Consider the following 13,069-nt stretch of genomic DNA (forward strand, 5'->3'; position numbering starts at 1 on the left):
AGCACTAGGTCCCAGCCCAAACCTAAGGTGACTATTGTTTGGGCCCTGATGGCTCTGGAGTGAGTGTAAATAGCAATTGTTTCTGTTTTGGCCAGTAAACCTGAGGGTCTTCCCCTCCAAAATTGATTTTTTTTTTGACTAGGTAAAAGAGGCCATTCTTTGCCTGAGACTTAGGAAAGACCTTAACTTAAAAAAAAAAAAGCCTGGGAAAACAAGGAAGTGGGGTTGTACTGAATATAGAAATAGGAGATTTCGAAGGGGGAAGGCACAGGGACGACTGGAAGGATAGGAGGTTATAGTCAGAAAGGAATTTCAGTTTTATGGATTATGGAGGTAGAAGAATTTGAATGATATCAAGAGTATGAGTATCCTTCTGTGTGACTAAGGTAGAATTAAGGCACCCCCCCCCCCCCCCCACACACACATGCATATATTCATATATGTATATAATAGCATTTGAGGAGGTTAATGAACTGGTAAGTAACAGTATTTGAAGAGATATAAGTTGACATCTTCAAGTGTTAAGGGCAGGGTTTGGTGTTGAAAGGAAAAGACGAAGAGCCAGTATTGCACCTCTTGAGAAAGGAGGAAGAATTATCCTTGGGACTAGTAGGTAATAGTCACTGGGTTCTAGGTAGGGTGATATATATGGATACATATGGACGGAGTGAATCTCAAAGCAGGAGAGGTCTTGGAGTTCAAGTGGTTGAGGGAAGGTCTGAAAATGACAATGAAAGGCAAGAAGGATTCCTCCTACTCCTAGTCTAGTGTAGTGGAATGCTTGAGAGAGTACTTTCTAGTACTAGAAAGGGTAGTCAGTGATACAGTGTTTTCAGGAGAGAACAAGGTTTATGTGAGGATAAGAGGAGGAAGAGATTGGCTGTTAAGGACTATTTGTTAAAATAGAATGAGCTATTATTGATGAAGTCATGCTTTTTTTTGTGATGAACACTTGTTTTTCCTTATTTTCATTAATGATCATTTAGAAAATACATGATAGATTTTTGGTAGGAATGGTAGTCAAGAACACTGTCCTATAGTTGAAAGGCTCCATTATTTTCCTTTTTTTAATTTTTTTTTAAATATAGGGACATTTGTACTTCTCCAGTCCTATAGCCCACATCTCTTCCTTTCTCTGGGATCTTTCTAAGAGTATTGGCAATGGTTCAGTAATCACATCTTTGAGTTTTTTCATTACTCTAAGATTGTAGTTCTTCTGGGCTTCATGACTTAAATGCATCAAGGTACTCCTCCCTTTTTACTTCCCTTAGGTATCAGCTATCTAAAAGCCATTTTTGTTTTTGTCTTTGCAATCTAAAGATTATTATACTTGGAAGAGAATACAGAAGTAACAATAAGAGCTTTGTTTTCTCTCCTTTATCATCATTCCTTTCATCTTTTTCCCCCCACTAAACAGTTAACAACTTTTTATTTACTTTTACTTTGCTCTCACACTGAAAGGATACACAACAAGGATACAGTGACATTTAGATTATCTGATTTTCTCCCCCCCATAGGAAAATGTAGCTGGTCATCAGGGTGGTCAATAGTACAAATATGTATAGTTGTGCAAAACAAATTCCCCCATTTAGCCATGTCAAAGAAAAAAAAAAAGGAAGGGAGAAAATATGCTTTAATCTGCACTTTGAGTCTATCAGCTCTGGAGGTGGATAGCATGATTCATCAAGAGTCCTTTGGAATTCTGATTACATTGTTGGATTGATCAGAGTTCCCAAAGTCTTTCAAAGTTATTTATCTTCATGATGATGTTGTGTGTAATTTTATAAACAATATAAATTGTTTTCCTGGTTCTACTTACTTCACTTTGCATCAGTTCATGCATGTCTTTCTAGATTTTTCTGAAACCATCTCCATCATAATTTCTTAGAGCACCTTAGTATTCCATCACATTCATGTACCATAACTTGTTCAATCACTCCCCAATTAGTAAGCCGCCCTTTAGTTTCCAATTCTTTGCCACCACAATAAGAGTTGCTATAAATTTTTTAGTACTTATGGGACTTTTTCCTCTTGCTTTGATCTCTTTAGGATTTAGACGTAGTAGCAGTATTGATGAGTCAAAGGGAATGCACAGTTTAGTAGCTTTTTGGATATAGTTCCAAGTTGTTTTCCAGAATCAGTCCACAGTGTATTTGTTTTCCCACAGCCTCTCCAGCATTTGTCATTTTACTTTTTTGTCAATTTTGCCAAACTGATGGATGTGAGATGGTAGTTGTTTTAATTTATGTTTTTCTAATTATTAGTGATTTAGAGCATTTTTCCATATGACTGTTGATAACTTAGAATTCATCTGGAAACTCTATTTATATCCTTTGACAGTTCATCTGTTGAGGAATGGCTTTTATTCTTAAAAATTTGACTTGGTTACGCACACACGCACACACACACACACATACACACTCACACACACACACTAGGAATGAGACCTTTATCAGAGAAATTTGCTGCAAAGATTTTCCAGTTTCCTGATTCTCTTCTAATTTTAGCTGCATTGATTTTGTTTGAGTAAAAACTTTTAATTTTATGTAATCAAAATTTTCAATTTTATCTACTGTAAACCTTTCTATCTCTTATTTGTTCATGGACTTTTCCCTTATCCATTGTTCTGACAAATGTAACACAGGACCCTCTGGCACCTATTGCCTGAAGGCTAGATAGATTAGATTTTGCTCCCCTCTCAGGATTCTCTGGATGGGAGGGAGGGTATAGGCTCCTTCCAAATGGTTCCAGTCCCTACCAGTGGTATTCCCTGAATTATAAAGGGTTGTCCCTGTTCCATTAGCAACTGTCAGGTTAGCTTTTACATAGAAATATTTACTCAAAGATAGAATTACAAATATACAATCTCATACCCCCTAACATGCAGTAAGCTTAATCCCCTTCCCTCTTACACCTAGTTTCTGGGAGATACTGAGGTTCATAACTTAGTTCATTTCCTAAAGAGCATAGTTCCAGTTCCAAGTCCAAACCCTACCCTCAGGCTCAAGTCTCAGGGATGTTGCCTTTTCAGGGTTTCTGTGCTGGGCTGATTGGCTGTACCATCCTGCCTGAAATCCTGGTTTAAAGGTCAACATGCTTTGAACTTCCAGGTTCCATGGAGATCCCCTCTGGTACCTGAAATTGAGGAAAACAAACAACACAGAACAGAAACAAATATACCTCAGGTTCATTTCTAAGGGCTGGAGTAAAAGAGAGAGGCAAGTATAGTCCTTCACCTCCCACCAGTTCATTTCAAGGCATCAAGCTATCTTTAGAACTAGGGGGAGAGATTCCGAAGGTTTAGATTTGAAAGGCTAGAGGAAACATGGCATTTCTAGCACTCTCCTAAGAAAGAAAAGAATCATCAGCTCTTAGGCAACTTAGCGTAGAAAATCCAAGCTAATGGAAGCCCCCAAAATGGTTGACTTTTTCCTCAACTTCCCCTCAAGGTGTCTGTCTATATCAACAGACACTGTGATATAACTTGCTGTTTCATTTCCCAATCCCACTATTTAGAATTTTGCCACAAAGAGATCAGGAGTTAACGAGCTAAATATTAATGTGAATGATTTAGATATAAAGGGTGAAATCATAAGTAAATTAGAGGAACGTGGAAAAAATTACCTGTGCAATCCAGGCTTCTTTGGGCATGCCCAGTTCTCCTAACATGGAGACCCCCTTGAGGGGTCTTTTGCGCATGCCCAGTTTGCTTAACATGGAGCCCACCACATTCCCTACCATATAGATGAGAGTAGCCTCCTTTGATTGATTACCTTCAACTGTTATCTGCTGCATCCGGAGGGTGAAGATCCCAGTTTACCTGTAGTGAAGATGCATTGAACGTCCCTTTCATCTTGATCAGAAGTCTTTTCTTTGAGAGAGGTAAACAAGTCAACATGCATTTATTAAATGCCTACTGTATTAGGCACTGTGCCATGTTCAGGGGACACAAAGAAAGACATAAGATAGTTCCTGCACTCAGGGAGCTCTTAGTCCAGTGGGGAAGACATTACGTAAATCATGTACAGACAAGATATGTAATCAGCAGAGGGAAGACACTAGTATTAAAGGAGATTGGGAATGGCTTCTTGTAGGAGGTTGATTTTAGCTAGACTTGACTGAAGTCAGGAGGCAAAGATGAGAAAGGAGAGTCTAGTCATGGAGGATAGCTGGTAAAAAAGCATGGAGTTGGAAAACGGAGTGTTGTGTTTGAGGAACGGCAAGAAGGCCAGATGCTTTCTCCTTTTTTTTTTTTTTTTGAACCTTCATTTCCCCTTGGAATAGCAAAACAAAACATAACAAAACAAAAACCACTTAACTCCTCTGTTTCTTTGTCTTTGGCATTCTTTGCCAATCTCATCTTATTCTGATATTTTAGGGCTTTGGACACCATTCTTATAGGACTATATACATGATTTTTTTTTGTTACTTCTTCTTTTCATCTTCTGTACATACCTTTAAAAATCTAAGTTGGTTGATCTGTCTTTTTAGACAACTTTTCCATTTTTAGAACTGTTGTTCTTTTGATCCTCAGAATTTCTGTATGGAGAGCTTTCCATTCCTCCTAAGTTCTGTCTTGTTAGAATTTTACGCTTGAGGGTCCTACCTAGCCTTTCTTTGAATCTTTTGAAATTTATTTTCCAAAATCTTGGGTACATGTCAGACTATGCTCAAATATCTTCTCTTTCTTTATTATGGATTTTCTTTCTTTCCTTTTTTTTTTTTTGGCAGTTGGGGTTAAGTGACTTGCCCAGGGTCACACAGCTAGTAAGTGTCAAGTGTTTGGTCTGAGGCCGCATTTGAACTCAGGTCCTCCTGACTTCAGGGCCAGTGCTCTATCCACTGCGCCACCTAGCTGCCCCTTTATTACATATTTTCTATGATTCTAATTAAAAGTCACATTCTCCTTGTTGGTGAGAATCTTTTCTGGAATAGCGTTTTTCTTCCTTGGTTCCTCCACTTAAAATTTTTTTTTTAATGATCCATTTTGTTTTTATATTATAGTCATTTCTGTATATTGAAGGGAAACTGGCAGTGGGCTGAGTTTGGCCGTTGAGCAGTTGTTTGTCAATCCCTGGGCTAGATGATGTCTAAGGGACCTTCCAGCTTTAACCCCTATAATGATGAAAGCACTAGGTACTTTACTAGTTACTTTCTTTACAACAACCCTGTGTGGTAAGTTATACAAGTATTATTATGCCTACATTTTACAAATATGGAAAACAATTTTTTTTTGGAGAGGCTTATCCTGATGGTTTGCCCAAAGTCGTACAGTTGGTAGTGTCAGAGCAGGGACTTGACCCCAGATGCCCTAACTTCAGATCCATTTTTTTTCCCCACTGTATCAAATAAGCTTTCACTTGGTAATGATATTTGTTTAAATCAGTCAATCAATAGGCATTTATTAAACAGCTGCTATGTAGTAGGCACTGTGCTAGGTGCTGGGTTGCAAAAATAGTAAAAAAAACATGTTCCCTGCTCTTAAGGAGTTCACATTACAATGTGAGAGACAACATGGAAAGAACTCTGTACATACAAGATATGTACAGTGTAAACGGAAGGTAATTTCATAGGGATGGCACTGGGAGAGGAGGTGAGGAGAACTGGGAAATATCTTTTGTAGAAAATGGGATTTGAGCTGAGTTTCAAGGAAAGCTAGGAACTGAAGGTAAGGAGGGAGAGCATTTAAAATTAAAATCATAGGGGCAGCAAGGTGGCTCAGTGGATAGAGCACCAGCCCTGAAGTCAGGAGGACCTGAATTCAAATCCGGCCTCAGACCAAACACTTGACACACATTAGCTGTGTGACCCTGGGCAAGTCACTTAACCCCAATTGCCCCCCCCCCAAAATTAAAAAAAAGGAAAATAATCATGATATAAAAATGAAAGTAATAAAGATTAAAAAAATTAAAATCATTGACATTTGAAATAATTTACAAGATAAAGTACCTCTGATATCATAAGATAGGAAAACAATTAAAATTATAATAATTTTATTTATAACTAAAGCAAATTATACCTACGTATATATATGTGCATGTATGTATGTGTATATATAAACACCTCACTTTTATATAATTCTGAAGTTATAAAATCCTTTCCTCATAATACCTCTACAAAGTAGGTAGCATCAAGTACTATCATACCTCTATTTTACGACTGAAGAAACTGAGGTCCGAAGATTTTTAAGTTACTTGCCTGATTCATATTTCTATAGTACTTTCAGACTTACTAGGTTTTTACCTTAAATAACCTTGAGTGGTAGGTTGTACAAGTATTATTTTACTTATACAATCTATAAAATTGTATATTTTGTAAATGTGGAAACCAGTGCTTGGAGAAGTTAGGTGGCTTGTAGATTATAGTACATATCAGCCAGATTTTGAACCTAAGTCTCATGGTGCCAAATAGATTGCATTTTGCACTGTATACCTCTTATTGTTAGCGATGCAATATTTTGCTTTGAACATTGCATTGCTATCTTTGGACTTTTTTGATAGGACTTTAAAATTCTGTTAAGGCAATTTACTGTGCTTAAAGGGACCCTTCACTTTTAACAGGCTGAATGAAAGTCATTGCACATTTGTGTTGACCCCTATTTAAATGATTGGTGTTTACTAGGAAGGCAAAGCAAGTTATGATGAAAGAAACATTTAAATCTGGCTTTAAATATAAAATTGTATAAAGATACATAAGATTCAGTTTCATAATTTTAGATGAATTGATTTACCTAACATATAAAACAAAATAATACTTTTCACTAAGTCCTGCTTGGGATAGGATAGAAAATATGTATTAAGATTCCCTGAGGGCTTACATTCTTTGGTTGCCTGGTCATTGTTTTCCTGTAACTTGTGGAATTTAATATTTATCTAGTGCTCATAGGAGTATGACATCATGGTGATGACTTCAGCATATTACTTTAAAAACAAAAATAATTAAGTATTTAAATGCAGATAGTAATATTTGAATACCTAAACCAAAAGTGTCAGACTTGCTACAAAACTACAAAACTTTCAGATGTGGCTGAACCATATGAAAATGTAATTGGGAAGTGTTTAACAAAACACAGTACAAAGATATGTAAAAATTCTGTACAAAATAGAGAAACAGATAATATTAATTTGTGGTTCTCTAAGTCAGTATGTGGCTGACAAGGCTTTGAATTTGACATCACTGCTCTAAAAAATTCTGGCATTCATACCACTGACCTTGAATAATGGAGTACAATGTCAGTTATAGTTATGGTGTTTACAATTACCAGAATTATTTGAAAATCTACTATTAAAGGTATCCCAAGGTGTTTTATCTATGTGCATAGTATTGAAAACTACTACAGGTGTTAGGTACATTAGGTTAAAGGAATGTCTTTAATTCTTTTATATCATAAAGGAGAATCTTATGGAAGCAGTGCCAAAGTTGATATTGACACTCAGGTTTTTGTCTTATTATTGTTCCACACTTTTAAAATTGGACTCAGTGAAACATTGCACTGTGTGATACAGTAGAAAGCACACCCAAGTTGTAGTTAGCTTTGCCTCTAAATTAGATCTGAGCAAGTCAGTTAACATTTGGGCTTTGCTTTCCTCATCTGTAAAATGGAAATGTTGGACTAAGTATTCTCTTAGGTTTCTTCTGTGTCTTAACATTACATGTTTGCTGTAGCACCAGGTATACTTATTTCTTCATATAGCAATTATTAAAACATTTAGTATCTATTATTTCTTTCAGCTACGACGGCAGAATTCCAAATATCCAGTTCTAGGATGAAGGAAATTGAAGCCATTCATACATCCCTGAGGGCAGAGGTAAGAAGAATTATTGATTTTTCAATTATGTGAACTTACTCCATTTCACCTTTCTTATGTCTTTCTAAACGATGTTGGTCTTCATATTACTGACCCAGGACAGCAAAATTCAGTGTCAGTAATGATAATTGAGCATACTGTTGTCAAAATGTTTGAGAAGTGATCACATATAACAGGGTTCTTAACCTTTTTTGGGTATATCATGGACTCCTTTGACATTCTGGTGAATCTTAAGGACCCCTTCTCAGAATAATATTTTTAAATGTATAAAATAAGATACATACTAGTTAAATATATTTAATTCATCTAACATAATTTAATAATACTGTTCAATTTAGAAGTGTTAAAATAAGCTGCTATATTGATAACTTTTAAAAATTATTTATTTTGCTTTAAAATTCAACCAGTTAGAGGCATGTTGTTTTTTGTCTTTGTAACCTTGATATGATAATAGTAAATAAAATTTCATTAAGCTTTGAGTCTTTTATATGAAAAATAACTACCTTAAAAATTAATATCATACAGAATGGTGTCTTTATATTTATTCCTGACTTTATACATTTTAAAAAATATACTCTTTTCTTCCCATATAGAATGAGAGACTTAAGAAACTTTGTAATGATCTGGAAGAGAAGCATGAAGCAGCAGAGCTTCAAATAAAACAGCAATCTGCAGATTACCGAAATCAACTGCAACAGAAAGAGGTGAAGGAAAATTTCAGCTTATACTATTGGAAGTATTTATTTACTTTGTTGAAACATACTGAGTAGGTTAAAATTTTTCATTTAATTTTCATTTCACTTCATGCTTAATTACATAAAAATTTAGCAGAAGATGAATTTATATTATAAAATTTAGATTATTACTAATTCAGCTGGATCTATTTTATAGGATATTAAATTACATGACTTTGTAATGACATCTGTAAGATGAAAGAGTTATATTAGAAGAACTCATAAACCCTAATGTTTCTAGCTCTTAAGTTTCTTTGATTCTGTTAGTTCCTTTCAGGTCATAGTATTAATAATTCAATATCTGCCTTTCGGGAGGAGTTATCATTGTACTAAACAAACATCATCAAAATTATTTTATTTAACTTTTTTTTGTGTAGAATTTTAAACTTCAGGCAGTGTGATACACTGTCTAGGAAGCCAGCCCCAAAGTCAGGGAGATTTGGGTTTAAGTCTCACCTCTAACACATACTGACTGTGTGACCCTACACAAGTTACTTGACCTGTCATTGCCCTAGGAAACTCTCCAGTACTATAAGCTGCAGAGCAAGTTCTCATCTGCATTGATAGAGGGAATTTTCTCACTGGGAGCCAATGGTCTAAACCATACCAATGATCCAAAAAACCCTAAACAGACAAAAACCTTCTTAGAGATAGAACACTCAACAAGCAGGCAAACTAGTGGTTTTGTTTTTTTAATTCACCCCGGGCTACTAACTAGCAGTATGACTTTGAACAAGTTGCTGAATGTTTTGTCATTTTTCAAGTTAGGGGTTGCTAGATAATCTCTGAGGCTGTTTCCAACTTTACAAAATTCTTATTCTTCAGTTTTTTAGGTGCCTCAAATCCATTTGACAATTCCTAATATTATAGCAGAAAAATAAAATGAATTATTAGATTTTAGATTTTTCTTCCAAAGTCAGGAAAACATTTATTAAGTGTTTAGTATGTGCCAAACATAGTGCTAAGCACTGGGAATACAAAGAAAGGCAAAAAACAGTCCTTTACCTCAAGGAACTCACATTCTAATGGGGGAGAAAATGTGTAAATAATTAGATACATACAAAATATATACAGAGTGGATGAAATAATCTGAAAGGAACAGGCATTAGCAGCTGGGAAGCCTGGTAAAGTAATTTTGCAGAAGGCAGGATTTGAACTGAGTTTTAAAAAAAGTCAGGGAAGCTCAGTGATAGAAGTGAAGGGGCAGATCATTCCAGGCATGTGGGACAGTCAGTACAAAAGTACAGAGACTGGAGATGAAGTGTTGTGTTCAACAGAAAGCTCGCTGGCTTATTTGTATCACAGTGTGAAGAGTGAGGTGTTAAGAAGACTGGAAATGTAGGTAGGGGCTAGGTTGTAAAGGACTTTAAACACCAAAGAGAGGACTTCACATTTGTTCTTGGAGATAATTGGGAGACACTGGAACTCATTGAGTAGGAGGGGTGATAAAGTAGGAACTATGCTTCAGAAAAATTAATCTTTTTGGCTGAATTTAGGATAGATGGTAGAATCTTGAAGTAGAGAGACTAGTTAGAAGGTTAGTGTTTGTAGATGAGAGGTGATAAGTGCCTAAACTAGAGTGGTAGCTAGGTAAATAGAGAGAAGGGATGTATGTGAGAAATATCGTAGAGGTAGAAATGATAGCATTTGGCAAGAGATTTGATATGTGGAGTGAGTAAGAGTGAGGCGTTGAGGATGACACCTAGGTTTGTGAGCCTGGGTGGCTGGGAGGGTGATGGTGCTCTCAGCAGTTAGCAGAAAAGCCTAGAAGAGGGCAAGTTTAGGGGAGAAAGATGATGACTTTTGTTTTAGACTTATTTGACATGTCTATGAGGCATCTAGTTTGAGATGTTTACCTTGTTGGAGGTGTGTGACTGTGTCTTGGCAGAGAGACGAGACTTTTTGACTAGTTAATTTTCTTATGAAAACCAGAGGCAAGCTGAGCATATTTTAGTTTATCTTTCAATAATGTTTGGCTTTATTTTAGTGAAACTATTAATTTTGTATTGTTATGGTCTTTTCTTCTTAGTAATGCTGACTAAACTTGTTAGTTAGAATCAAGAGCTCATAAACTATTAGATGAATAGGATTGTCAGTTCCATTAGGGCAGAAATTATACCCTTATGTATTCTATTTTTGAATTTTCCATAGGTTCTCAGTAAATACTTAGAGAATTGAGCCATCTTCTATTTAGCTAGCTACATGTTCAATGGTAATTTGTTTATTACCAACTGTTAGGTTTTCTGTGGGGGTGGGAGGGGTATTGAGGGAGATAGGGGAGGGTTTGATTCCTTTATTTGGTTGTTTTCCTTTTTTGCTCATTTAGTGACGTTCTGTGTTAAAAACAAGTGTGCCAAAGGAAGCCAGAAAAGTCAGCAGTCAGGATAGAGGAGGGAGAGTGATTTAGGCATGGGAAATAGCCAGTAGCTGAGAGGTGGAGTGTCCAGTTTTTGGAATAACCAGGAGGCCAGTGGTACTGGAATGGAGAGTATGTGTTGGGAAGTAAGGTATAAGAAGACTGGAAAGGTAGGAGGGTTCTATGTCATGAAGAACAAACAGAGGAAATAGAGCATTTTGTATTTGCTCCTGGAGCTAATAGGAAGCCATTAGAGTTTATTGAGTATGGGGGTGGCGGGTGGATAGGACAGTGGGGGGGTGGGGGGGGTGGGGACTGTGAGAGTGGGGGAGTGGGGTGGGGATTATGTTATGTAACATAATTGGACCTGGAATTGAAGTCCCTTCTTACTAATAAATCATGCCTCCAAGACAGAAAAAAAAATAAATGTGCGGTATTAGGATAAAACTTTTAAAAGTACAGTTATTCTATAGGGGCATATTGGTATTTTTTCTCTTTCTTGGATATGGGGTGTTTCTTTGTGATAAAAGAAATCTTTTGCATTTACAGCTGTATAACTTACTGTATTTCTGTTAAATTACTTCTATGAGGCCTTTCTACGTACTGTGTATACACTTAGAGCAATGGTTATATATTCCATTGCCTTGCTGGGAGAGAAAATAACATTTGAATACTTTCAGTGTTCTGTTGGTCTAAGTTTTCTCTTAATCATCTATTTGTTGCTCTTAACTTTGTATTCATATCGCCCCCAAAAGATGTAAATTATATAATTTTTGGAAATGTGAGTTAACTTATATGAATTAACATATGGTAATTAAATTTCCATCAGAGAGTAGCTTCAAACAGAAAATTATTTGTTGAAATATATGTAGAATATTCCATGCATATGTAGAATATTCTATTTTTCTTAAGGAAAATACAATGAAGGAAGCAACAAGTAAAGATAGCTCTTATGGCAGATTTTGGGAAATTGTGTGTGTGTGTGTGTGTGTGTGTGTGTGTGTGTGAGAGAGAGAGTATGTATTACAGTCATATTTAAATGAAAAAATTCTAGAGTTTGTTTATAGCACTGAAGAATTGATACTTTTATCTGGGTAATTTAGGTCTTAAAAACATGGCTACTTAAAATAACTTGCTTTGTTTTATATATATATATATATATATATATAAAACAGACTTAGTTTACCTGTGGTCTTTCTGACCCTGGTTTTTCTTTAGTAGCATACAGAAAATCCATAATTAACTGAGGAAATTCATTTCTGCTGTTTTAGTATATAACTTAAACTGACATGTAGTTAAAATATTAAGTTCTATGAATATCATATTAAGTTGCTTTATTAATGAAGGAAATCTTATAGTTTAAGAAGCTCCAGGTGACTGGGGATTCCTTAGTGTGCTATGCAAATTTTTGACCTTAAGTCATTTTACTATCCTGTTACTGTTAACCTATTATAAAATGGTAAATGTTGTTACCCTTAGTATCTTTACTAAAATATACATTATATATGTAGGTGGAAGTCAGCCATCTAAAGGCAAGGCAGAATGCACTACAGGATCAGTTGCAGAAGTTGCAGACAGCTGCTCAATCAGTGCATTTGGAAGTTGGCCACTTACCTTCAACAACTACATCAGCTTCCTTTGTTTCTGGAATTAGTCATCATGTTTCAGCTTTCCATGGAGATGACATGGACTTTGGGGATATAATTTGGTCACAGCAAGAAATAAACAGATTGTCAAATGAAGTTTCAAGACTTGAATCTGAAGTTGGCCATTGGAGACATATTGCTCAGGTTAAATACATGTTTTTTATCAATAGGAATTGAAATAGTGAGAGACAACATGGAATAATGGATAGAAAGCTGCCCTTGAAGTCAGGGAGACCCTTGTTGAAGTTCTGCCTCTGATATGAGCTGCCTGTGTGACTCTGGGCAAGTTGCTTAACCTTTCAGTGTCCTAGGCAGCTCCCTAAAACTAATAAGTTGCAGAGCAATTGCAGATCTACAATAAGAGAAGGATTTTTTTCTTGATGCACATTCCCCATGCCACTGAAGTCACAAGTCTAGAACTCTTCCAAGAAAAGAAAAAGAAATATAAGTACTTATTTGTAAGATGAAAATCTGTTATTAGATGATGATTTTTGCAGGACTTGAGACCCCTCTGTCTTATTTTTC

General features: G+C 35.9%; 1 protein-coding gene across 1 annotated transcript in view; it reads left to right on the forward strand.

Annotated features, from left to right (window-relative positions):
• TRIP11 (thyroid hormone receptor interactor 11) overlaps positions 1-13,069 on the forward strand; it is an 88,595-nt gene that overhangs the window by 5,868 nt on the left and 69,658 nt on the right. Inside the window, exons 2-4 of the mRNA XM_027869931.1 lie at positions 7,732-7,808; positions 8,402-8,512; positions 12,410-12,688. Of these exons, the coding sequence (XP_027725732.1) occupies positions 7,732-7,808; positions 8,402-8,512; positions 12,410-12,688 (467 nt within the window). The remainder of the gene's footprint in view (positions 1-7,731; positions 7,809-8,401; positions 8,513-12,409; positions 12,689-13,069) is intronic.

The sequence above is a fragment of the Vombatus ursinus genome, unplaced genomic scaffold (genome assembly GCF_900497805.2).
Source record: "Vombatus ursinus unplaced genomic scaffold, bare-nosed wombat genome assembly UNPS02014794.1, whole genome shotgun sequence".
Classification (NCBI taxonomy): domain Eukaryota; kingdom Metazoa; phylum Chordata; class Mammalia; order Diprotodontia; family Vombatidae; genus Vombatus; species Vombatus ursinus.